The 27,927-nt window shown below is 40.0% G+C and overlaps 1 protein-coding gene across 1 annotated transcript in view; it reads left to right on the forward strand.

The window, feature by feature from the left end:
- Positions 1–27,927, forward strand: part of LOC126232687 (Down syndrome cell adhesion molecule-like protein Dscam2) — a 408,767-nt gene that overhangs the window by 213,715 nt on the left and 167,125 nt on the right. Inside the window, exons 11-15 of the mRNA XM_049942816.1 lie at positions 3,461–3,602; positions 14,971–15,119; positions 20,632–20,842; positions 26,743–26,876; positions 27,623–27,693. Of these exons, the coding sequence (XP_049798773.1) occupies positions 3,461–3,602; positions 14,971–15,119; positions 20,632–20,842; positions 26,743–26,876; positions 27,623–27,693 (707 nt within the window). The remainder of the gene's footprint in view (positions 1–3,460; positions 3,603–14,970; positions 15,120–20,631; positions 20,843–26,742; positions 26,877–27,622; positions 27,694–27,927) is intronic.

Genomic DNA, 27,927 nt, shown 5'->3' on the forward strand with positions numbered 1-27,927 from the left:
GCCTCTGCATAAGATATTCAACAGGCCACTGTAACAATAAAGTAAAGACCCATGTTTTAGGTGCAATGCAATGGGCCTGTTGGCTTAAAATAATTAATAAACCAGCGGCAGATCACAGCACCCTATAGGTGTAGGGTATACCTCTCCATGTGGACAATGGGAAGAAAATATGTTGGTGAGACATGTACGTCCCACTGATCATGAAAGGATTAATTACTGCCACCTCTCCATGTGAGCATAAGTAAATATGTTGGTGATGCACCTATGTTGTCATGAACTATATCATACCTCCTTATCTTTCTCTTCAACATATCCATGATTCATAAATGTTTTACTTTAATTCTGTGGCCTACTGTCCATCTTATTGCCATAAATGTCAGCTGCTTCAGGAGAGGAAAATCATGATTGCCATGTGTCTACATATCACTTAACCCTCTATCACGTGACTTTTTTTTTAGGAAACCAATTTCAATGAAAAACTTATCTGGGGTAGGGTCTGACATACAAAATACTGTGTAATAGGTTAAACATAGAAATTTTGATGTAATTTTGATTTATTCTATATTTTAGGTTTGTTGCCATATGGCAACACGATGCATATGTCAACACATTTCCCAGAAGACTCACAACACTTTTATTTACATACATGAATAAAATGACTTAGGAAAGATACACAAATGTGCTTCTACATAATTTAGAATAGTTTTAGATGAAAAACTGTTACTCTTCCGTTTTCAAAAAAATATTTTGTCATATTATTCAACTATTCAATACCTCATTTCATCACTCAGTGTGAAATTTCAAAACCGTTTTTATTTGCAGTGAAACCTAAATGTATCTTGCATTTCACACACTTCACTCTCACAACTCCATTGCATGATGGAACCTTGCACCTTCCTTTGATATCCATAATAGGCAAATCTCCTAGTCCATCTAGCTGCATATCCTTTTCAGGCAGTGCAGCTGTTGGTCCTTTCTTCTTCTTCGCCATGTAGGCTCTCTCAGTGGAATTACTTCTAGGTCTTCCTTGCTTTCTTGCCTCACTTTTCCCGTGGAACAACAAACCTCTGCCTATGGCCTTCTTGAAAGCTTTTCCAATGCGTTCCACTTGATAGTGCATCTCTTCTGTAAAGAAGCCAAGCATTCACTACCAGCAGGTCTAGAATATGAAAAAATATTCTGTGATACCATTTTTTGGAACGTACAATGCTAGAACTGAATCCACAAGATCTACACCTCACATGAACTGATTATACCCCACTACTGCCCTGGGGCAAGGCACCCTGACTGACTTCTTCAACTTTTTGTCAAATCTTTCTACTTCAGTCATTGGATTTGCTCCCAAAAATTGCTGAGTAATGTCACAAATCTGTTGTCATGCCACTTTACAGCAGAATTCTGCATATGTGTCATGGAACACTGTCTTTCATATGTTGCACCTCTTCCAGATCTCTACATATTCTTGTCAGAATCAAACACACATCCATTTAGACAATTGGAATGAACAGTGCCTAGGCTGTAGATTTCTTGTTCTGCCAGTTTCATTTGCAGATCTAAACTACAGAAACAGTTGTCAAAAAATATTTTACAATTTTTGTGCTCAGGACAATGTTTCCACTGTCTCCTATGTCAGGAAGATGTTCATTTTGGTTAGTTCTGCTAGTATACAGTTCAAAGTTGTATACTGAACCATTCACATCAAATAGTAAAAACATTTTGTAGCCCCAGCTCTTTGGTTTTTTTTTTTTTTATTGTGCTATTTCATTGTAATATGACACACTTTGAATAGTATAATTTGCTCATCAAGGCTGAATTTTTCTGGGTTCGGTAGCACTTTAGACTTAGAAACAGTATGGTCAATAAGGCCTCTAATTTTGTATATAGGATCATACTGTGGCTCTCCTTTGGGTATTGTTCTCAAATTATCAGCAAAATTTATGTTACTTTTTATTTGTTCAAAGCGATTTATACACATTCTATCTGCTACAATGGGATTTCAGTAATCTCTAGTAGGAGGGAGTCTAAATCACAGACATAAAGAACACCATTCATATCCAGATATCTAATTTTTGTCTGTCAAGTTTCAGCCCTTCTGCAGGATTTTTCTGAATGGATAGTCTGTTCGACTCCTCAACAATAGCGTCCAACATTTTGCTTCCAAGAAACATATGAAAATATTCTTTCGGTCTGCAAACATGAGAAGGGATGTCAAGTGTACCAGTCCATTCTGGCATAACTAGTATTTTCTGGCATTTCTTCCAACTACACGCATATTAAGCCTTTTTTTGGTTTTTAAGCACTATTTGCTTCTGCTGCTACAATGTCATTTTGATGTAACACATTGTTTTCATCATGTTCTTCCTCTTTTTGTTCCTTTTCCTCTTCTTCTTTTTCTCCTTCATTGTCATCATCAGTCTCAGAAGACACAACTATAGCCAAAGTTCCATGAGGAATATTACATTCAGCACTTTCATCCTGTGAATCATCTGCAAATACTTCTTCACTGCCGGTGTTGCCCAATTCGGAATCATCACTTTCTTCAAGAATATTCCTAATTGCCACTGAATGTCTGCCACCATATAAGCATGAAGCTGGAACTAATGCCATGTCTACAAAATAAATGTAATAAACAGCATTGTACTGAATCTGTCCATGTTGAAAAAGGTTATGTTTACATTGGCAAGATCATAGTGTTGCCATGTAGCAACAAACCGAAAATACTGAGTAATTATTTATAATTCAGTTACAGAGACATCAAAAAATTATCTGTGCTATCATTAAGCATCATTTTATGTACCTTAAAAATATAATTTCTTTAGGGGTGATCTAAGTGGCAGAAATAATTCACTTTTTCCACTGCTGTTGCGTGTGTTTACATATAGTGGACCTCCAGCAATGACTATAGACTATCAGCAGTTTCTGCCAACATAATGATGCTAAACACAGTCTAGCTTGAAGCAGCTAGACTGTGTGTTTCCATACAGCAACACTATGCCTATACAAGCCGTTTCCTTAACATTATAGTAAATTTATGGTTTGTTGCCATATGGCAACATTATGCAATAGAGGGTTAAAAATTAATAAAATTTCTTTTGTATGTATTCATATTTTAACTATTCAGGTGTTATGTTTTTGGGGCAAATTGTAAACACATGAAAAATATTCATTTTTTTATTTATCAGCAAAAATATTTCTCAACTGTAGAATGTAGTTTATAGTAGAACTTAGTTAATGAGACATTCACTTATAACACCCAGGAATTGTACCTGTAGGAATTCATCTTATGAAAGACAAGCATTTACAATGTAGTTTCCACCCATCATCAAGTTTGAATACTTTGCAAGAAAAGCTGTTTCAGTAATCACTCAGCTGTTGGGATTGTAACTTAATTTATATCATCATCAAAATATTATTTTTAAATGTAGCTGCTCATAAATAGTGATATGTACATTTTTTTCAGAGCCAGCAAGATTTGATGTGATGGAAAAAAACGTTACAGCTCTCCATGGAGACAAGGTTGTTCTGAAATGTGATATCAAGGGAGATCATCCAATAAATGTGGATTGGCTGTTCAATGGGCAGAATCTTCATCACAGCTATAGGTGAGGGACGTTTTTATGTTGTGAATTCTCTGATTAATGTTGGTAACTTTATCAGTTGCCACCAGTTACAACTAAAATCCTAATGCGAAGGTTATTTGTATAGAAAATCCAGAAAATATGTAATTGTTTCTATTTCTGGTACACTTGTTGTTGTGTTTAACAAAATATAGGAATTTCCCGTGTTTGATGATAACAGCTGCTAGCAATTTCCTTTTTTTTACTATCATCATAAAAATTCCATAAAGGAAGAAATTATTTAAGGTGCAGAAAGAGGCTAAAGTCAGTGGCAGCTAAATTTAGGTTGCTATTAGATTGGGTGGCAAGAAGTGCTTCCTTTTAAACAAGTAAAGGAAAGCAGGTTATTGACAAGGCCAACATGGTTGAACATAGGAGTAGAGCTAAATATGAGGCATTTTTGGATGAGCAATACTTCTGCAGAAGTCAGCAACAATGTTGGGAGTGTGGAGAGGGAGACTAAGACTAATACATAGTGGGGAGGAAGTTTCTGGGCTTGCAGGCAGAATAGGTCAGCAAATCATTGTCTGGCAGCTATGAGGTATTTTTGGGTGTGAGTAATGCTTTCTTTGCTGAATAGTGGTATTCCTAGGTGAAAGCAAGACATCAGATGGTGCTAACAATGTTACTCCAGTTGTTGGAGTACAAGCATCTTTATCTTGCAGACAGAACTTAGGGAGCTATTGTCACAAAGTAATGAGGTTGTGCCAAATTAGCACAGGCAGTTAAGTAAGATCTGTGGGTGGGTGTGTTAATATGTTGAAACAGTAAGAGACTCACAGAATCAGAAAAATTGAAGACCTTTGTGAATGAATTGGTAGCTATCAGAGAGAACAAATTTTATGCTAAATGCATTTGAAGAGATACCATTTTCCAGGCTCTATTTTATGAAACGTTTGTGGGATTGGACTTATAGCTAGGATGAAGGTAGCTTTTCTAGGCAGGTAGAAGTAGAATGAATGAGGCATAACAGTCAGGCTAATTTGAGACAACTCCAGCAGTAAAGAGATCAAAAATGGAAAAAAAAATGATACAAATAGTTTAAGCAATATTTGACAGTTGGAATAATAAATTGAGAGGGGATCCAAACTGTTCTAAGAGAACACTGCAGAAGGTGCACAATAAAAAAAGGACGAGTGATCATGGTTCGGAATGAAATGGTTAGACTTTATGAATAAGATTGTTAAACAGATAAACAGATATACTGTAATGCAGGCTTTATTGGCAAATTTTATGGATGAATCTTGCTTGGGATACCAGCCAAATGGCATCATCTCTGTGTAGCAATGTTTTAATGAGTTTCTTACACATCATATTCATGCAAGCTGATCTGAAGATAATAAGTGGGAATCTCATTGCAGTTTAGTTTAACTTATGGCATGCAAGGGGCCTGAAGCCATTATGTGAATACCCATCACATTTTACTTTTGTCCACTAATAACAAGATTATACTTGTTAAAGTTTTTTTTTTTTTTTTTTTTTTTTTTTTTTTTTTTTTTTTTTTTTTTTTTTTTTTTTTTTTGACGTTTCAGGCACAGCACATCAGCAGAATATCTGCTGAAAATATCACAGTGTTCATGAAAAAACAATTTATGTATGGCATGTTAATAAAAGCAAACGTATTTAAATTTATTGACAAACAAGTTCACATACCAGGGGAAAAAACTTAATACAGAGTATGGTGTCATGTGATATATGTTGTAATACTGATGCTCAACAGACCACATACAGCTGTTACAAAGACAAGCTGTCATAACATGTCACCAGGTGGCATGGTTGTGGTAGCACTGGGAAAACATAAAATATCAATAAACCATTTTAAGGAAAATTAAGAATAACAATTTGAAGTGTGCAAACTGAAGTATCTCATTAATACATATGATATGAGCAAGGGTTGATGGGAAGAGAAAGAAAGGAAGACAGAGGGGATGCATTGGGATTGGTTTGTAACAATGCTTCCTCCCATATATGTTGCTTTGCCATTCCTAATAGATTTACAGTGAATATTTCCTCTGTTCTTTAGTTGAAGGTTTGCCAATGCTACATGATACTAGCTCTCATTTGCATGGGATATGATTGTTTCATGCCAACACCACCATACCACTGGTGCCCTATCAGCCTCTCCTTCTGTACCCCCTAGCCAATATCACATCTATAAATCATGTACTTTAGATAACACTCTTCTAACTATGATTCTTAATTTTCCTCAGAAAGCATTTATTGCTATTTCATGTTTTTACAGTTGTTTCTGCTATTGATTTTGTTATAATTGCCCATAGACTTTTAATGAGAGGTCCCAACACCACCACAACCATGCCATCTAATGGTATGTTATGGTTGTTAGTTTTTGTAATGGCAGCATGGAGTCAGTCAGGTGCCAATTTATCACTTGACACGAAACAGTATTAAATTCTTTTACTTGGTATGTAAACTTGTTTTTAGTGAATTTATGTATGTCTTTAAAATGTTATCTATAATATGTGTTTGCATGACAATTGTGATGTTTTTGGCAGATATTCTGATGATGAGCTATGCCTAAAACATGTAAATAAAATTGTTTAACAACTTGTGGACTCTTGTTATTAATGCCCAAAAAGATGTGATAAGGATGTTGTCAGAACTTTGAAATATTCATGCAAGGTGGTGCTGTCTCTTTGCCGATACGCTGAGAAGATTTCATCAGTATGTAGATATCCTTTTCATGCCTTAGACCCATATGTATTATTAAGAGGCTAGAATTTGTTGTATGACTTACAGTTGTCTTTAAAGTTGGTAGAAGGAAGTAAAATATTAGTGGTGAAATGAATCAGATGGGAAAAGGACAAAACAAATAGAAACGGGAGCAACTGCTGTGATGGGGGACAGCAAGCAGTTGCAGTATATCATCAGTTTCCATAACTGACTGTTATAACAGCAGTGTTCAAACTGTATAACACTGTGTGACCAGTAGACATGTGAAAAGCAGGTACGGGAGAGAAGATAGATTATATTGAAATATAAGGGAAAATTAATAGTTTAATAAGCTTTAGACTCCCATATAATGTAAGAGATAATAATTTGGAGAAGTTAAATAAAGAAAAAAGAGATAAAGAAAAAACAGCAGCAAAGGTTTGACAAATCTCATTGCAGGGATAAAAGAAAGAAAACAAAAGAAAAGCCTGGATTTGTCATTAAGCAGCTATGGAAGGCAAAAGTTACATATTTTACACACTTTGAACTGTCATAGAAAATGTTTAAACTAAATGTTTCAAATAGTAGTTAAATACCATCTAAATAATCAAATATTCACAATGAATATTATAAGCAGTATAATAGAAACACCAGTGAAAAAAGTTGTATATCATGCATGTTTTGCATCTGTGATCAGATATGGTACAATTTTTTGGGGATCAGAAAAAAACAAACTTACAGTTTAGGCTACAGAAAAAAATCATTAGAGCCATGGCAGGTGCAGAAAAAAGACAATTGTGCAGACCTCTGTTCAAGGTCCTTGATCTTATGACTGTTCCTGCCCTCTGTATCTACACTCCTGGAAATGGAAAAAAGAACACATTGACACCGGTGTGTCAGACCCACCATACTTGCTCCGGACACTGCGAGAGAGCTGTACAAGCAATGATCACACGCACGGCACAGCGGACACACCAGGAACCGCGGTGTTGGCCGTCGAATGGCGCTAGCTGCGCAGCATTTGTGTACTGCCGTCGTCAGTGTCAGCCAGTTTGCCGTGGCATACGGAGCTCCATCGCAGTCTTTAACACTGGTAGCATGCCGCGACAGCGTGGACGTGAACCGTATGTGCAGTTGACGGACTTTGAGCGAGGGCGTATAGTGGGCATGCGGGAGGCCGGGTGGACGTACCGCCGAATTGCTCAACACGTGGGGCGTGAGGTCTCCACAGTACATCGATGTTGTCGCCAGTGGTCGGCGGAAGGTGCACGTGCCCGTCGACCTGGGACCGGACCGCAGCGACGCACGGATGCATGCCAAGACCGTAGGATCCTACGCAGTGCCGTAGGGGACCGCACCGCCACTTCCCAGCAAATTAGGGACACTGTTGCTCCTGGGGTATCGGCGAGGACCATTCGCAACCGTCTCCATGAAGCTGGGCTACGGTCCCGCACACCGTTAGGCCGTCTTCCGCTCACGCCCCAACATCGTACAGCCCGCCTCCAGTGGTGTCGCGACAGGCGTGAATGGAGGGACGAATGGAGACGTGTCGTCTTCAGCGATGAGAGTCGCTTCTGCCTTGGTGCCAATGATGGTCGTATGCGTGTTTGGCGCCGTGCAGGTGAGCGCCACAATCAGGACTGCATACGACCGAGGCACACAGGGCCAACACCCGGCATCATGGTGTGGGGAGCGATCTCCTACACTGGCCGTACACCACTGGTGATCGTCGAGGGGACACTGAATAGTGCACGGTACATCCAAACCGTCATCGAACCCATCGTTCTACCATTCCTAGACCGGCAAGGGAACTTGCTGTTCCAACAGGACAATGCACGTCCGCAAGTATCCCGTGCCATCCAACGTGCTCTAGAAGGTGTAAGTCAACTACCCTGGCCAGCAAGATCTCCGGATCTGTCCCCCATTGAGCATGTTTGGGACTGGATGAAGCGTCGTCTCACGCGGTCTGCACGTCCAGCACGAACGCTGGTCCAACTGAGGCGCCAGGTGGAAATGGCATGGCAAGCCGTTCCACAGGACTACATCCAGCATCTCTACGATCGTCTCCATGGGAGAATAGCAGCCTGCATTGCTGCGAAAGGTGGATATACACTGTACTAGTGCCGACATTGTGCATGCTCTGTTGCCTGTGTCTATGTGCCTGTGGTTCTGTCAGTGTGATCATGTGATGTATCTGACCCCAGGAATGTGTCAATAAAGTTTCCCCTTCCTGGGACAATGGATTCACGGTGTTCTTATTTCAATTTCCAGGAGTGTATGAGACAATTAAGTTTTCTAAACAAAACCCACAAGTTTTTGAGGATAACCTGTTTAAGCATGATTATGAAACAAGAAACAAATATCAGAGTAAGTTACCAACTCATAGGCTAAAACTGCTGGAGAAGACACATTACTATATGGGTGTGGGGCTGAGATATAGTGTACGTGAAAAATTTAAAAATTATGAACCAGAAGAATTTGGACATCATTTAAAAAATACCTAACAAGTAAATGTTATTACAGTCTAGAAGAATTTATGACTGACTGTCACAAATAACTGTGCCTGATGTTACATTTTATTCTGTCATGATAAAAAAGCACTTTAAGTAAATATTTATACTTAATTTTACTTCATTTACAACATGTTTATTTTATATCATTTTGTGGTACTTAAAATTACAAAATACCTGTAATTATTATGTGTACTTACAATTAGTAGCTTTAAACTGACAAGTCACCTATGTCCCAATCATCTGATTGTATAAGACATGTTATCTGACAGTAAAGTTTCTATTCTATTCTATGAAATGTTCAAGTTGATAGCCTTCAGTATCAATACATTTCTGAGTATCGATCACAACAGATTCTGTAGCTCAAGTCAAAAGACTCCAAAGGGATTTCTACACACGCTGTTCAGATCTCATCCCACAGCGTATCCAGGTTATGTGGTTTATTATGGGGCGCACACTCGTTTTACTGTCTCCCATCAGAAGAAACAGCTGAATATGGTGTGGAGGGAACTTGACTGGTCTCCGTCTTCCTACCCACTGTCTTCATAAATTTTGAGCCAGGTATGCTAAACTAACCCTGTGATAGTCCACTGGGCACCATCTTGTTGGCAATACAAGATGCCATTTCTGTATGTTGTACAAACGAAAGTACAAATACACACATCAAAAAAAGTTTTGCATCACCTCATTTCTGAGAGTTCCGAAACCTGTACAGAAAATTGGAATATAGATCAACATAAACATCATTTCTGCCCTTTTTATTGCTCATGGAAACTACATATTGCATGTTGTACCACCATAAAGTGAGACCTTCAGAGGTGGTGGTCCAAATGCTGTACACATTGGTACCGCTAATACCCAGTTACACATCCTCTTGCATTGATGCATGCCTGTATTTGTCATGGCATTCTATCCACAAGTTCGTCGAGGCACTGTTGGTCCATATTGTCCCACTCCTCAACGATGATTCGGCGTAGATCCCTCAGTGTGGTTGGTGGGTCACGTTGTCCATAAACAGCCCTTTTCAATACATCCCAGGCATGTTCGATAGGATTCATGTCTGGAGAACATGGTGGCCACTCTAGTTGAGCAATGTGGTTATCCTGAAGGGAGTCATTCACAAGATGTGGATGATGGGTGCACGAATTGTCGTACATGAAGACGAATGCCTCACCAAAATGCTGCCGATATGGTTGCATTATTGGTTGGAGGATGGCATTCATGTATCATACAGCCATTACAGTGCCTTCCATGACCACCAGTGGTGTACATTGGCCCCACATAATGGCCCCCCAAAACATCAGGGAACCTCCACCTTGATGCACCTCCAGGACAGTGTGTCTAAAGTGTTCAGCCTGACCGGATTTCCTCCAAACACATCTCCGATGATTGCCTGGTTGAAGGCATATGCAACACTCATCAGTGAAGAGAACATGATGCCAATCCTGAGTGGTCGATTCATCATGTTGTTGATCCTATCTGTATCATGATGCACGGTGTTGTGGTTGCAAAGATGGACCTCGCCATGGATGTCGGGAGTGAAGTTGCCTTTCATGCACCCTATTGTGCACAGTTTGAGTTGTAACACGACATCCTGTGGTTGCACGAAAAGCATTATTCAATGTTGTGGCGTTGCTGTCAGAGTTCCTCCAACCCATAATCTGAAGGTAGTGCTCATCCACTGCAGTAGTAGCCCTTTGGTGGCCTGAGCAAGGCATGTCATTGAAAGTTTCTGTCTCTCTGTATCTCCACCATGTCTGAACAACATTGCTTTGGTTCACTCTGAGATGCCTGGACACTTCCCTTGTTGAGAGCCCTTCCTGGCACAAAGTAACAATGCAGACATGATCAGACCAGTGTATTGACTGTTTAGGCATGGTTAAACTACAGACAACATTCCTGGTGAAATGATTGGAACTGACTGGCTGTCGGACCCCCTCCTTCTAATAGGTGCTGCTCATTCATGTTTGTTTACATCTTTGGGTGGGTTTAGTTACATCTCTGGACAATCAGAGGGACTGTGTCTGTGATACAACATCCACAGTCAATGTCTATCTTCAGGAGTACTGGGAACTGGGGTGATGCAAAACTGTTTTTGATTTGTGTATAAACACCAAGCATTGTTAGTGACTTTTATACAGTTACAGGACCTTCAAGTTGGAAAGGGTCAGTGAGCCCCTTAGGAGATACTGCACCATACATTCACATCATGCAAGATCACAGCCTTTTCATCAGTAATATGGGATTATATTCAGTACAGCACATATGGTTATGCTGACTGTCAGGTCCAATAAGTTCGAATTGCACCAACAGAGATAGCCCTCATAATGTCATCCTTTATGGATGAAATATTCAGTGTGCTTTGCCTGACTAAAAAATTTGCTACATTCGCATGCAGCTGGATATCAGTGTACACGTCACAGCCCAGGAGAGAAATGAATGAAGCCGCAAGGTAGAAGGACTGCCTGCAGAATAGAACGTGATATCAAGCAGTGGCTAAGCTAAACACGGGTGACTGATGGCGGGTGAGATACAGACAAGACAAGCCTGAGGCAGCCTAAGCAACAATGAGGTGCAAAGTGGAATACTTCATCACAATAATGTCAACAAGCCAAGAGCAAAGGGGCACAACCCAAATTGCAACCAGAGAGAAAGGCTAAATGCCAGACAACCTTTTTATTGAATAGCTCATAGTTCAACATTATTATTTACTAACAATATCAGGCATGAGTACAGAACTGACTGACCGCTCGTGGGGTGGCCATATTTATACTGGCCTTGAGGAACACTATTAGCCAGCGTATTCATGCGGTGAGACAAGTGGCGTGGTCACTAAGTGAGCATAGAGCTGTTGTGATACAATAGCCTAACGGCCATATAGTTTCATTTCTTCCAGTGGGTTTAACTTCTACAGAGTCTGCTACCAAATGCCTCCCCCACGATACAGGTGCATACAGGTGGAAATGCCCCAGATGGTGCCAAAGGGGGTAGAATGAAGGCATAGGCGAAGTGCTGGCCCCTATGACTTTTGTCTACAGGAATGGAACGTATTAGACAGCATGCATAGGGACACAGCTGGTGATGGGTGTGCCATGGGGTTGTACCGATCCACACGGACATGGCAGGGATCACTGGTGCAACATTAGGGAGTTTTAGGCAGTCACCAGGGGTGCTGGCTGGGGAATCACATTGTCACCAGCAGGTGGGGGAACAGGTGGCAGTGGACGCATCACCTGCAGTTGAGGCCAGAGATGGTTGTGATGGCGGCACTTGACCCCCTTCTGTATTTCGGTGGGTGTGAGTCTCCACTACCATCATCAGCATCCAATAGTGCTCCACAGGAGCAGGCCCACACAGCTATGCCAGTATTCTAGCTCTGGGAGGGACAGTAGCTCAGCTCCAAAGGGGGCAGCTTCAGAAGATGAAGCAAGGTACATAGTTGCTGCCTGTGGAGTAGCTCCACAGGGCTACAGTTGTTAATTAGCATGGTTTGACAAGTGCTCAAAAACAGGGTGAGGACCAACATAGAGGCAAAGGATTCAATAACGGTTTTCACTTGCTGCTTAAAAGTCTAAATGAGATGTTCTGCTTCACTATTTGTGGAAGACTGGAAGAGAGGACTGCAAATATGTCTTATGCCATTGCCCTCACAAAAATCATTAATGAAAGTCACTGTGAATTGCAGCCCATTACCGGATGCAAGCCTTTGATGGCCAATACCTGGGCTGAGGCATATTTTGAGTAAGAAACAACAATGAGCAACTACACAGATCTTAAAAACAGGGTCACAAAATCAAGACAGATGTTGTCCATGGGTGGCAGGGCATAGTTCTGGAGGTGAAAGGTTGTGGGCTGCTGCCTGGTACCATGCACACACCCTCCAGGCATGGATCATTCTTTCGGCCAGTATGCACATCAGTGAGCTAACACCTTCCTGCAGGGCATCCCACAGTGTCCTTAGTACAGCAACCTCAACACTCATTGGGACAATTCTGCTGGGATGACAATCATTTTGGTGTCCAAAAGAATGACATCAGCAACCTAGAGTCTGTGAGAAATATTTCTCGTGGACCTGAACTCATTTGCCAATCAGTGGATGAGGTAAGTTGACCAGGAATGGTTCACATAGTGGAGGACCTGCTGCAATGTGGGGTCCAGGCAAGTGGTGTCAGCAACACAAGCAGCCATAAAGGGGAAACTGTCAAATATATGTTTCCACTCAGTGTTGGTGTGGAAGCAGTAGAACTACTGTTGGTTGAAATCAGTATCTGAGCCAGCGAGGAGACATGATAACGTATTGGCATTGTAATGCAACCCTGGAGCTTATACCGGATGGTATAAATGCATTCAGGAACAATTCCAAGCACTCAGGTGTTGGGCTGCCCCTTCCCAAAGGCTGGAAATCTATAATTATAGAGAACTATGTCCCAGTCCTCCATAGCATAATTGAAAGGTATGAACAACAGAAGACAAATGGGGATGTTGACTGCAAGTGGTACTGAGGCCTGGAACAAAGTGGCCCCCTGTGCTGAGTGTTTGCTCGCCTGAAGCTGAAGCAACTTTTGTAACAAGTCTGCCTGAGGTTCCTGCTGTTGCATTAGCTGCTGATATTGCTCCAGCAGGCAAACCAATTTAGTGTCCATGCTACAAAACAACTTCCTCTTTCCTTGTTGCTGGGTATTAGTGCACACATCACAACCCAGGAGAGAAATGGGTGAAGCAACAATGTTGAAGGGCCACCTGCAGGAGAGAGCACAAAATCAAAAAGTGACTGAGCCAAACATGGCCAACTCTGACGAGGACAAGCCAAAAGCAACCTAAGCTACAACAAGGTGCAAAGCCTTTGCCACAACAATGTCAACAGGCCAAAAACAAAAAGAGACACAATCTGAATTATAACTTAAGAGAAAGACTAAGTGCCAAGTGAGGTTATTGAGTTGTCCATTCTAGAGCAATGATAGTAGCCGACAATATCAGATGTGAGTACAGGACTGACTGACTGACCATTTGCTGGGCTGTATACTGGCTGTGGGGAACACTACTGGCCAGCATATTCATGTAGTGAGATGAATAGCACACTCACTTTTCAGTTCAATGATGTGGTATTACCATTTCCTTTGATGGCCATATAGGTCCATTTACTCTGGAAAACATTCAACATCCACAGAGGCAGATACGAGACACTGTTACCCATTACATTGGTTCACATACAATGATCTACTGAAATGTTTCACAGAATTGTAACCTACAACCGAGGTCATTGTTACTTAGCTGTTTCAGCAACCTTAGAGTGAAATAACACAACTTGCTTCTCTGCAAAATGTATTCCACACTACTAACATGTACTCCTCTCAAGTGGCCCTTGCCTTGGAATTTTTGAACGCTGAAACAATTCCAAAAGTACATTTGAGGACTGGTCACTTGCAGCTGTGTGGAGTCACTTGGATCAACATTGCTACACATCTCACACTGTCCCATGGAACTTGAATTTATTTTGTAGGTTTGTTGCTGTTAACCTTGAAAGGTAGATTAGTCCATTAGTCATGTCTCCACTGTCTCTGAAGAGCAGCAACATTCTCAAACTTCCACTAAGGTAGTACCACTTAAGTTATAATCGGCTTCCGCTCTTCAAAGTTGAAACATATGTCTGCCATCTTGATGTTAGTTTCCTGGCACTAAATGGGTTCCACATTAGACTGTCAGTTCTACTGCCTTCCGCCCAGCAAACATAAAAGATATTTCCTCTAGAAATTTAATGCTATAGACAATAAAATAGCTTTTATGACAGTTTGAAGTGTATGTTTGCATCTTTTTATGCAGTCTGCCTGACACTCTCTCTCTGTCAATATCATATTCCAGTAAACAATATAAGGTTAATATTATCTTTCATAAAATTAAGATGTTAGATTTTCTTTCTTCTCTCTCTCTCTTTGTCTTTTTTTTATTTTTTATAGGAAAAGCATTTCAATGGTTTTACTGGATACAACTATTACAGACATTTCTTTCAGAGAGAGAGAGAGAGAGAGAGAGAGAGAGAAGAGAGACTATGTGTGTTACCTTTTGCTCCAGACAGAATCATTTTTTTGTATGTATTAAAAATCAGTCTTGCAAAGTATAATTCATTTAATGCTCTGTGGTAATTTGAAAACATATGTTTCTTTCAATGCTGCCAGAATGAGTGTATCTGAAATGAAGACAGACAAAGGTCTGCAGTCACAGCTGGTAATCACTCAGACTGATCGACTGGATTCTGGCCTTTATATGTGCCATGCAAGCAATTCATTTGGGCACAGTGAGCAACTCATCCACCTGGCTATTCAAGGTGAGGTATCTGTTGAGGATAATATATTTGAGTAGTATTATTCTTAAGGCTCAAGACCATTCTTCTGCTTATGTGGGTATACATTTCTATGCCCATGATCAGAAATAAAATTTCCTTTTGTCTCTTCAGGATCTCCTTGTGTTTCACCAAATTCTGATGAACCTATATCATACAAGTGTTGAGAAGAGCAATTCATTATAAAGTCAAGAGCAACTGCAAAATGTACAGGTTTATTATGCCAAGTAGATCACTCTTTTGAAGAGCTGTATACCGTAGCTTTTTCACAATAATATATTTGCAGATCTTTGAATGCTGTGCGGTATGATATGCTGGAACCTAGCATGAACTTCAGTGCAAGATGCTTTTAATATTTTCCATAAAAAAAACTCTGTCTTAAAATCTGACAGAAAATCCAAAGAGATTCTGGCTGTATGTAAAGTATACCAGCAGATAGACATAATCAATACCTCACTGCATGATAACAGTGATGTTATGGATGACACTGCCAGTAAAGCAGAGTTACTAAACACAGTTTTCTGAAATGCCTTCACCAAAGAATATGAAGTTAATACTCCTAAATTTGCTGAATTTGAATGAAGAGTGACTGCCAACATGAGTAACTTAGAAGTAGATATCATCAGTGCACCTTAAATTATGTAATAAATGCAAGGCCTCCATTCCAGATTGTATTCCAATCAGGTTCCTTCTAGAGTATGCTGATATAATAGCTTCACATGTAGCAATCATATACCACTGCTTGCTCATTGAAAGAAGCACTTGCAACCTATTTCCTCAATTATTTGCTATATGTATTCCAATCTCTGTCTTCCTCTACAGTTTTTGCCCTCTACAGCTCCTTCTAGTACCAAAGAACTCATTCCCTGATGATGAATTTTTCTCAGGTTATCAGCTGATTGGTGGCGTCATCTTGTCGCAACGTTTCAATGAGTTTTGTACGCATCATCTTCTGGCCTGAAGATGATGGGTACAAAACTCATTGACATCTTGTGATAAGACAACACCACCACTCGGCTGATAACCTGAGAAGAATTCATCAGTGGAATACGCTGAGAAAGACTGCAGTCTCATTCCCTGATGTCTTAACAGATGCCCTATCATCCTGTCCCTTCTCCTTGTCAGTGTTTTACACATATTCCTTTCCTCTCCGATTGTGTGCAGAACGTCCTCATTCCTTATCTTATCAGTCTATCTAATTTTCAACATTTGCCTGTAGCACACATCTCAAATGCTTCGATTCAATTCTGTTCTGGTTTTCCGACAGTCCATGTTTCACTACCATATGTATATTCTCAGAAAATTCTTCCTCCAATTAAGGGCTATGTTTGATACTAGTAGACTTCTCTTGCTCAGAAATTCCCTTTTTACCAGGGCTAGTCTGCTTGTGACGTCCTCCTTGCTCCATCTGTCATTGGTTATTTTGCTGCCCAGGTAGCAGAATTCCTTAACTTCATCTACTTCATGACCATCAATGCTGATGCTAAGTTTCTCATTGTTATCATTTCTGCTATTTATTACTTTCAGCTTACTTTGATTAACTCTCAATCCATATTCTGTACTCGGGATAGCAATGTCATCAGCAAATCGTATCACTGATATTCTTTCACCTTGAATTTTAATTCCACTCATGAAGCTTTCTTTTATTTCCATCATTGTTTCTTCAATGTACAGACTGAACAGTAGGGGGGAAAGGCAACATCCCTGTCTTACACCCATTTTAATCTAAGTACTTCATTCTTGGTCGTTCAGTCATATTTTTTCTTGGCTCTTGTACATATTGTATATTACATGTCTCTCCCTATGGCTTACCCCTATTTCTCTCAGAATTTCGAACATCATGCACCAGTTTACAGTGTTGAACACTTTTTCCAGGTCAACAAATTCTAAGAATGTTTCTTGATTTTTCTTTAGCCTTGTTTCCATTATCAACTGCAATGTCAGAATTGCCTCTCTGGTGTCTTTACCTTTTCTAAAGACAAATTGATTGTCGTCTAGCACATCCTCAATATTCTTTTCTATTCGTCTGTATATTATTCTTGTCAGCAGCTTGGATGCATGAGCTGTTAAGCTGATTGTGCAATAATTCTTGCACTTGGAATGATATTTTTCCGAAAGTCAAATGGTATGTCCCCAGACTCGTACATCCCACACACCAATGTGAATAGTCATTTTTTTGCCACTTCTCCCAATGATTTTAGAAATTCTGAAGGAATGTTATCTATCACTTCTGCCTTATTTGATCTGAACTCTTCCAAAGCACTCTTAAATTCTGATTCTAATATTGGACCCCCTACCTCTTCTAAACCTACTACTGTTTCTTCTATCACATCTGACAAATCTACCCCTCATAAAGGCCTTCAGTCTACTCTTTCCACTTATCCACTCTCCTCTGCATTTAACAGTGGAAATTCCGTTGCACTTTTAATGTTACCACCCTTACTTTATGTTGTTTTGAGTTTCCCGTATGCTGAGTTAGTCCTTCTGACAATCATTTCTTTTTCGATTTCTTCACATTTTTCATGCAGCCATTTCATCTTAGTTCCCCTGCACTTCCTATATATTTCCTTCCTCAATGAGTCTTATTTCTGTATTCCTCAATTTTCCTGAACATTTTTGTATTTCCTTCTCTCATCGATAAACTGAAGTATTTCTGTTACCCATGGTTTCTTTGCAGTTAACTTCTTTGTACCAATTTTTTTCTTTCCAACTTCTTTGACTGCCATTTTTAGAGATGTCCATTCCTCTTCAAATGCACTGCCTACTGAGCTATTCCTTACTGCTGTATCTATAGCCTTATAAAACTTCAAGCATGTCTCACCATCACTTAGTGTTTCTGTATCCCACTTCTTTGCATATTGATTCTTCCTGGCTAATCTCTTGAACTTCAGATAACTCTTCATCACTACTACTTGTGATCGGAGTCTATATCTGCTCCTGGGTATGCCTTACAGTCCGGTATCTGATTTTGGAATCTCTTGTCTGACCATGATGTAATTTAAATGAAATCTTCCCATATCACCCAATCTTTTCCAAGTATACCTCCTCTTCTAGTGATTCTTGAACAGAGTATTTGCTATTACTAGCTGAAATTTATTACGGACCTCAGTTAGTCTTCTCCTCTCTCATTCCTTGTCGCAAGCCCATAATCTCCTGTAACTTTTTCTTCTGCTCCTTCCGCTACAACTGCATACCAGTCCCCCATGAATATTAGATTTTCATCTCCCTTTATGGTCTGTATTACCCTTTAAATATTCCCATGTACTTTCTCTACCTCTTCATCTTCAGCTTGTGATGTGACCTAAACTATTGTTGTCGGTGTTGGTTTGTGTCGATCCTGACAAGAACAACCGTATCCCTGACGTGTTCACTGTAACAAACACTCTGCCTTACCTTCCTATTCATAATGTATCCTACACCCATTATACCATTTGCTGTTGCTGTCGATATTACCCTACACTCATCTGACCCGTTATCCTTTCAATGATTATTCAGTCTTTTTCTCGTGGTCACCTCCCCCTTGGCACTATCCTCACAGAGATCCAAACGGGGTACTATTCTAGAATCTTTTGCCAGTGGAGAGATCATCATGACATTTTTTCAATTACAGGCCACATGTTCTGTGGACACATGTTATGTGGCTTTAATGCAGTGGTTTCCATTGCCTTCTGCATCCTCATGCCATTGATCATCCATCTTTAGGGGCAGTTTCTCACCCGAAGGACAGGAAAGTACCCTGAACTTCTGTCCACTCCTTTGCCCTCTTTGACCAGGCCATTGGAGGAATGAGGGTGACTTCTTATGCCTGAAGTCTTTGGCCACTAAATGCTGATTATTAATCAAAATTTGAGTGGTGGCAGGTTTCCAACCCGGGACCAAGGATATTTTGATTACTAATCAAAGACGCTATCCCTAGACCCCGGGTGCATTTATTCATGCCTAAGGACTGGAAAGTTGCACAAGTCACACCAAGACCAAAGAAAAAAACAGGTATAATCCACTGAATTACAGATCCATATTGCTAACATTTATTTGATTTGGATTTTAGAACGTGTACTGTGTTTGAACATTATGTGTAGCCCAAAGAGGATGATTTATTGACAGACAGCCAAGATGGTTTCAGAAAATTTTGTTCTTGTGAAACTTAACTAGCTCTTTATTCTTGTAAAGTAATGAGTGCTGTCGACAGTGGATGTCAAACTGATTCCATATTTTTATATTTCCAGAAGGCTTTTGACATTGGTCCTCACAAGCAACTTCTTATCTAATTGTGCGCCTATGGGGTATCATCTCAGGTGTGTAACTGGATTCATGATTTTATGTCAGAAAGATCACAGTTCATAGTAACTGACAGAAAGTCATTGAGTAAAATGGAAGTGATATCTGGTGTTCCCCAAGGAAGTGTTAGAGGCCCTTTGCTGTTCCAATGTACAGATGCTATGTAGGAGACAATTTAAGCAGCCCTCTTAGATTGTTTTCAGATGATGCTGCCATTTACCATCTTATAAAGTCATCAGATGATCAAAACAAATTGCTAAATGATTTAGACAAGGTATCTATATGTTGCAGAAACTTGCAATTGACTCTAAATAATGAAAAGTGTGCAGTCGTCCATATGTGTAGTAAAAGGAATCCAATAATTTATGGTTTTCAAATAAAACACACAAATCTAAAGTCTTTAAATTCAAGTGAAGTACTTAGGGATTTCAATTATGAATAACTTATATTGAAATAATCACATAGAAAATGTTGTGGGGAAAGCAAACAAAAGATTGTGATTTATTGGCAGAACACATAGAAAATGCAACAGGTCTGCTAAAGAGACTGCTTGCACTACACATGTCTGCCATTTTATGGATTATTGCTGTGCAGTGAAGGACCCACATCAAATAGGATAAACGGAGGACATCAAAAAGTTCAAAGCAGGGCAGTTTGTTTTTTATTAGTGTGAAATAGGGAAGAGAGCCCATGGATACGATATGCAAATTTTGGTGGCAATCATTAAAGCAAAGATGATTTTTGTTGCACTAAGATCTCCTCATGAAATTTCTACCACCAATTTTGTCCTCGGAGTGTGAAAATATTTTGTTGGCACTCTCCTACATAGGGAGGAATGAATATGATAACAAAATAAGAGAAATCAGAGCTTTCACAGAAATATTTAAGTGTTCATTTTTTCCACCCGCTGTTTGATAGTATGAACCCTCTGTCTGGCACTTCATTGTGAACTGAAAACTAATCGTGGAGATGTAGATGAGAGAGGTCGTAGGGTACGTAGCCTGACTTTCTCTCCTTCATTCTTTCCTTTTAGCATTGTCAAACCCATTCAACTCATTGTTTATCACTGTGTCATTCCAAAGCTCTTACTTTTGTAACTTCTCCTTCATCCGGTGATCTATGGAAAATGTTTGTAATACCTTTGATTTGTATCTCAACCAGTCTGATTATGCAATTTATTACAATTACTGATCTGACATTTATACCACCAACTTTCCAGAGCCACCTGATCCACCTATTGATGTGAAAGTGATTGAGGTGAACAGCAGATCAATTCATTTGGCATGGCGTCCCCCATTTGATGGACACAGCTCCCTGACTGGATACCTGATCCAGTACAAGCAGGCTACAAATCCCATAAGTGATTGGCAACATACAGCAACTGTCAATGTCTCGGTTCCAGTTGTGAGAGCTGACATAACAAGTAAGAAGTGAGTACTCTGTAACATAAATGTGTATCTGGCCATCTCAAAGAAATAAAATTTAATTTTTAGTTAAATATTACCTGCTGTAAGTGTAAATAATAGAAGGAGGACACAACCCATAATATGCCTACAACCTACAATGTTCTGGTCAATTTCTTTGTGCTGGCACTGCATCTTGACTGAGGTTATGGATGAGGAAACAAAGAAGACTGGGATGGAGGGCTGGTGCAGGATGGTAGATGGCTGGGAGGGAAAAGGAGCAGGCACATGAGATAGGAATGTGGCACAGATGAGCTCATTCTGGCGCAGGCAGAGTGAGTTGCGTGCAGCACACAGTGACATGGATGAAGGGATTGGGAGGAGCAGATAGAACAGAAGGAGAATGGACTTGTGGAGAGGAGGTTGTAAGAGCAGGTGAGTGAAGTGGGGGCAATGGGGCAGGGGTGAAGATGGATGTTGGGCAGGACCTAGCAAGTGTTGAGGCTAGGAGGTTTATAAGATTGATGTATGCGCTGTAAGGACAAATCTCATCTTTGTAATGGAGAGAAGCTGGTTTCAGGGGGAAGGTGCCAAATGGTACAGGTTATGAAGTAACCATTGAATCTGTGCACAGAGTGGGGGAGCAGGGGGGGGAGGGGGGGCATTGCTGTTCACGATTCTGTGACTGAAGACATGTCCACAGCATCTGTGCCAGAGTCAGGGGTGGCAGCCAAAGATGCGAGGAGGCAGTCAAAGGCACAAAGAGTTCCCAATCCACCCAGACCGGCTTGTATCAATGAAAGTGAGTGGGACAAGGGCAGTCCTGCTACCTGTGGACCCAGGGATGAGTGGTAGGCAGGAAAGGTAATGGCCATGGTCGTGTTGCTGCTTGGTAGGGAATTTCGGCACCATTTGCTACTATTCTGTAAGAGCTTAAAGAAGAGCCTCCTTGGCTGGAAAAGAAAATCTTCTAAGTACTTGCGCATCTGTGTCTTCAACATTTGGATAGGGCATTCCACTTCACTGTTCAACTGCTGATGAAAGGGAGGTGCTGATGGAAAGGAGATGCCTTCACACAAAAGTCCTTGAAAGATTGCACCATAAACTGAGGTCTATTGATGTATGTATGAGGAATGAACCAACAAATGAAAATTTGTACCAAGGCCAGGATTCAAACCCGGGTCTTTGTCTCATTAGGCATATGTGCTAACCACTACATCACTCTGACATGTCTCAGCCCATTTGATATCCCAACTGATCTGAGGCATGAATGGGAATTTGAAATAAGGAGGGAGGCATGCTAGGGTAGGCCAGGGAGTCGTGCAAAGCCACTTTGCCAGGATGATGTAGTGATTAGTGCATCTTCATAGTGAACAGAAGACCTGAGTTAGAGTCCCAGCCTTGGTACAAATTTTCAATTGTTGCTTCAGTCTATATGTATACATCACAGATGTTTGAGGCTTGAAAAGCCTGTGGAACTATATAGTTTCAGTTGATTAAAGTATCTACCTGGTTTTCATGCAGGATCCCCCATTTCATTTGATACTGAAGTGCTTATCTAATACAGCTGGACAGCCTCTGCACTGCTGTTTGAGTTTAGGGGAAATACCAAGTGGGAAGAGGCATGAATGAGCATTTGATTGAGAATGGAGGCATGCTAGATTAGTTTATGCAGTTGTGCAAACCCATGCCAGGGTAGCACAATGGTTAGCACATCTGCCTAGTCAGCAGGTACCTGGCTTCAAATCCTGGCCTTGATAGAAATTTACACTCATCACTTCAGCCTGCATATATAGATCATAGATGTTTGAGACCTGAAACGGTATCTGGAACCACATAGCTTCAGCTGAGGACCAGTGTCCAAAACCACAGGGCAAGGCAGACCTTCTATGGAGAATATCTTCAAGAGAACCTTGACAATCACATCTGCTGTCCCAGATAGACAATGAGTGACATAAGGAAAATGAGAAAAAGCATCAATTGCCAATACCCAGAAAGTGTCTAAAAAGCCCTGGTGGCCTTGAACATTTGCAGCAGGCTGGGACAAGGTGTCTCATCTCCTGATTAATGTCCAGGCAAAATGCATTGCAGTGCACCACCAGTTTTGTGCAAGAGATCCCCCACTGATCCTGATGTAATAGGTGCATGGCCGCTGGAACCACAACATGGGGAGTAAACCTGTCTGTTGACTGGAGAATAATGCCATCCAAGAGGGAGAGGGGATAGTGCAACACATAAAAATTCCAGAGCAGTTCTGATGACCAGTCCAGTGGCCAGGTTGTGTCATGCGTATGACCTGCCAGAGCACTGGATCTACAGCCACAGCAGGGGTAATACAGGTACCGGTGATGGGGAAGCCATTCATTATAGGCCTTTCCTCTGTATCCAATTGAAAACAAAGCAGTTCCCCCTGTGAAAAATGAGGGGCAGGGCCCATGAGGAGCCAGGACAGAGCACCCATATTCACATATTGCAGGACTAGATAAGTGCCGGTTTGAAATGAAGACATGACACAAAGGAAATGCTATCCTTAAACCACTCAAAAGCTGCAGACCAAACAAAAGGAGCACTTTTCCAAAGCAACAGATGCAGGGGGTGGGTAATAGTACCCACTCAGGGAATAAACTTGTGCTGAGAAATGGCTGAAGTTCTGGTAGATTAGATCTGTGGAACAAAGCCATAAAGGCAGTGACATGTTGTTCCATGAGGTGCATGCCCTGCATGAAATTAAAAGGGATGCCACCCAGTAGATTGTTTTGTGGAACACAATTTAATTATTGCTAACACTTGATTTAAGACTGAGCAAGGTTGTGCACTGGTTAGCACACTGGACTCGCATTCGAGAGGATGACTGCAAACCTGTGTGCGGCCAACCAGATTTAGGTTTTCCATAATTTCTCTAAATCATTCTATTCACTTGCTGGGATGGTTCCTTTGAAAGGGCATGGCTGATTTCCTTCCCCATCTTCAACACCAACTGACCTTGTCCTCTGTCTCTAACAAAGCTTTTTGCAAATGATGCAGTTATCTATAATGAAGTACTATGTGAAAGAAGCTGCAAAATATTCAATCAGATCTTGATAAGATTTCAATGTCATACAAGGATTGGCAACTGGCTCTCAATGTTCAGAAATGTAAAATTTTGCCCTCCACAAAACGAAAACATTTAGTGTCCTATAACTATAATATCAATGAGCCACTGTTGGAATCAACCAACTCATACAAACCTGGCTGTGTAACGCTCTGTAGTGATATGAAATGTAATGATCACAAAGGCTCAGTTGTGGGCAAAACATGTGGTAGACTTCAGTTTATTGGTAGAATACTGGGCAAGTGCAGTCAGTCTAAAAAGGAGATTGCTTAAAAATCACTCATGTGAACAGTTCTGGAATATTGCTCAAGTGTGTGGGACCATTACTAGATATGGCTAACAGGGGATGTGGAACATATACAGCAAAGGGAAGCACAAATGGTCATAGGTTTGTTTAATCCATGGGAGAGTGTCACAGAGATACTGAACTGGAAGACTCTTGAAGATAGATGTAAGCTATCCCAAAAAATGTCTATTAACAAAGTTTCAAGAACCAGCTTTAAATGAGCGGTCCAGGAATACACTACAACCCCCTATGTGTCACTCATGTAGGGATTGTGAGGATAAGAGGCTTTCAAACAATCATTCTTCTCATGCTCCATATGTGAATAGTATGGGAAGAACCCTAATAACTGGTACTAGGAGATGTTCCATCTGCCATGCACCTCACAGTGCTTTGCAGAGTATAGATGTGGATGTAGATGACATTGGTGTCAATGGGACATTAAACCCAATCTTCCTTCCTTCTCCCAACACTTCCTTTAAGAGTTATTAAATGAAGTTTATACATGGAAGAGATCTGGAGCCATCAGATAGTATGAGAAAGGTTACATAATGATAAGATGGAGATTTTTAAACCCTATTTTAATGTGCATAATATTTCCAGTGCTTATGAACTGCACATTAAAACTGAAGCAATTGTAGAAAGGTAAGAGGTTAAGGACCAGGACATGGGACCTGAATAAATTAAAAGAATCAGAGGTTGTTGAAAATTTTATAGGCAGAAGTCAGCAATTATTGAATAAAGCACGGAAGCAAAATAAAAAAAAGAAGCTGAATGGATAGCTTTCGGAGAAGAAATAGTGGAGGCAGCAGAGGATCAAATAGGCAAAATGATTAAGCCTGGTAGAAGTCCTTGGATAATACAAAAGATATTGAATATTGAATTCATTTGATGGTAGGGGAAAATATAAAGATGCAGCAGTTGAAGCAGGCAACAGAGAATACAGGGGTCCAAAAAATGACACTGACGGAAAGTTCAAAATGGGAGAGTGGGACTGTCCAGAAGAGAGTTGCAGAGCTGTAAAAGCATGCATAACTATGGCAAATATAGGAGAAATCTACAGCAAAATTAAAGACATCTTTGGAGAAGAAAGAAAAACCTGTAATAATATCAAGAGTTCAGGAGGCAAGCCACTGCTAAGCAAAAAAGGAATAGCTCAAAGATGGAAAGAATATATAGAACGGCTGTGCAATGGAAATTAACTTGATGATAATACTATTGAAAGGGAAGAGGAAGTAGATGAAGATGAGATGGGAGATGTGGTACTGGAAGAAGAAGTTAACAAAGCACCAAAAGACATAAGATTAAACAAGACTTCTGGAGAAGATGACATCTCCTCATCATTACTGAGATCTTTGGGAGAGCCAGCCATGACAATAGCATTTCGACTTGCACAGGATGGACTACTGGAGAACTGCAAAAATCAGCCTTTTTTCTGAAGACCACAACATGGTCAATCAAAACTTTATGTCCATCCCCCATGTGGATTTTGGGAAGTATGTAAAACGTGTGTACACTTGATGGTTGGGGTGTGTAGGTAGATGGATTCAGGGGGGATTCTGGGATGGGCCTCAGGAACTGAGTATGTATTGGAGGCTATGCAGGACGTCATATCACTGAGGCAGGGCTCATAGGTGCAAAGCCTCAGTAATACAGATGGTGAATGCCTTCTTGGCAGGTGATCACTGCAGTTCATTGTGATAGTGGTGAAGACTTTGTCTGCAGGAAGAATGATTAAATCATTTTGCACTTAACTATAGTAAGGATAGTTAAGTAAAGTCAAGCTGTAGAAAGTAGTTTTGACTCACAACATCCAAAAATTAAAACAGAAAAACTGCAAACAAAGAAGTAAATCTGCTTTACCCACCAATACTAGAAATAATTCTCTGGTGGCAGCAACACAATAATTTTAATGAAAAGATGTCATTTGGGAGCAATGTTTCTTTCAACTTGAAGCTACCCAGGTATCCAGCAAAGTGAGCCAATAGTGGGACATTTGGTAGTTTTTTTTGCTGTAGTCGCTGTGTCTTCTTTTTTGTGTGGATAGTTCACAGCTTGGAGCTATGAAGATAGTGTGTGTCACACACTGTTTCATCATGCAATGAAATCTTTAAGAGAAGAATAAGTGGCATAACAAAGTGATGTAATATAAAATTAATCAACAGTTTAATTGGGAAAGATGAAAAATAAACTGTGCTAAATACATGTCATAAAAAATCATACTTGTGTGTAAAACTGATGCAGTTATTTCAAACACTGTGCTGTGGAAGGAGTAAGGATCATGTATAGCTCATGAAAATGCTGAGTTTATAACAACTGTATGGAATTCATGTTTCCTAAGTACAGGGCTTGTTATTTTAAATATTATACAAGGTTAGTAAATTTGCAGATGTGTCAGGGAATATTTATGAGCACAGGTTATGTGATAAACTGAATTTCAGACACTCTTTGTGTGTTGTACAGCCATCATTTTAACATCATTTTACAATGTGGAGTATTTTTCTGTTTAAGTTTATGCAGAAACTCCAAGTAAAATAAATTGAAACATTTCAGGGTAAATGCTGTGAAGGTTGCGGTCATCAGTGACTTACACCCTGCAACCACTTACAATATACGAATGCTGGCATTAAATGACATTCAAGCCAGTGACTTCACGGAACCATTGACTGTGAAGACACAGGAAGAAGGTAAAGTGAAAATGAAATTAGTTTAATATATTTAACACTTTAGAGACTGCCCACATAGAAGAATATCGTGGTTAGGAAACCAGCTATTTATGCCTTTATTTAAAGTGTTACTGGCACATATATAATTGATAGATTTTCAATAGTAATGCATATGAAAAAAGAACCAAGCTTCAATATTTGTTTTTCATATTTACTTTAGTTCTTTGATAGATTACAAATTTTAAAATATCCATGACAAAAAATGTAATTATCATTCCAAGAAAAAGTACAAGGTGACTTATTGAACAATTTCTTCCTCTTGAACTTCCAGAATTTCTCAGTCACTCAACTAATGTGACATATTTGTAGCAAAATTACAGAAAACTGCGAAACCCATTATTAGTGCACAAAATTATGCTAATGTGGTCACATAATCACTCAGCCATTTGCAACAGAACTGTTACATTTGCTAATGTTTCTGTGTATATAATTATAGAAATTGACAACAGAAGGGATCACCTGTCAAGGGACAGGTAGCAAGATGTCTGTATGGGTTCTCATATGAAATGTGTCCAGTTTTATAGTGGTAGGTGACTCCCACATCAAGGAAATCATGGCCTGAGCTTTACTTGGGTGCGTTTTTAACACAAAATTTAACTCCAAAGTGTTAAACAGGTTTCAATTAATAGTTAGATTTCAGTTACTGTGATTTTAAAAATTACGCTAAAGATTGTTAATTGATGATATTTCTGTTTATTTATCAACAGCTCCAGTTGGGCCTCCACTGGATGTGCAGGCAGCAACCACTGATTTGGATGAAGTGCTTGTTACATGGAAGGTTGGTTTTTATGAATGTATCACTCCACACTGTTCCACTTATTTGTTGCAGTATATAAGTTAAGATGCAATTTTTTTTGTGCCTTTAGTTTTTGTTTTAATTTATGTTGTTTGACTTTTTTCTAATACCAAACCAGCATATAACACATTTCTTGTATATTATTAATAATTTATTTGGTGATCTCTTTCAGTTTTTGTTTGTATTTGCAAAACCATTCTTAAGAACAGTTGGAAT

The sequence above is a fragment of the Schistocerca nitens genome, chromosome 1 (assembly GCF_023898315.1).
Source record: "Schistocerca nitens isolate TAMUIC-IGC-003100 chromosome 1, iqSchNite1.1, whole genome shotgun sequence".
Classification (NCBI taxonomy): Eukaryota; Metazoa; Arthropoda; class Insecta; order Orthoptera; family Acrididae; genus Schistocerca; species Schistocerca nitens.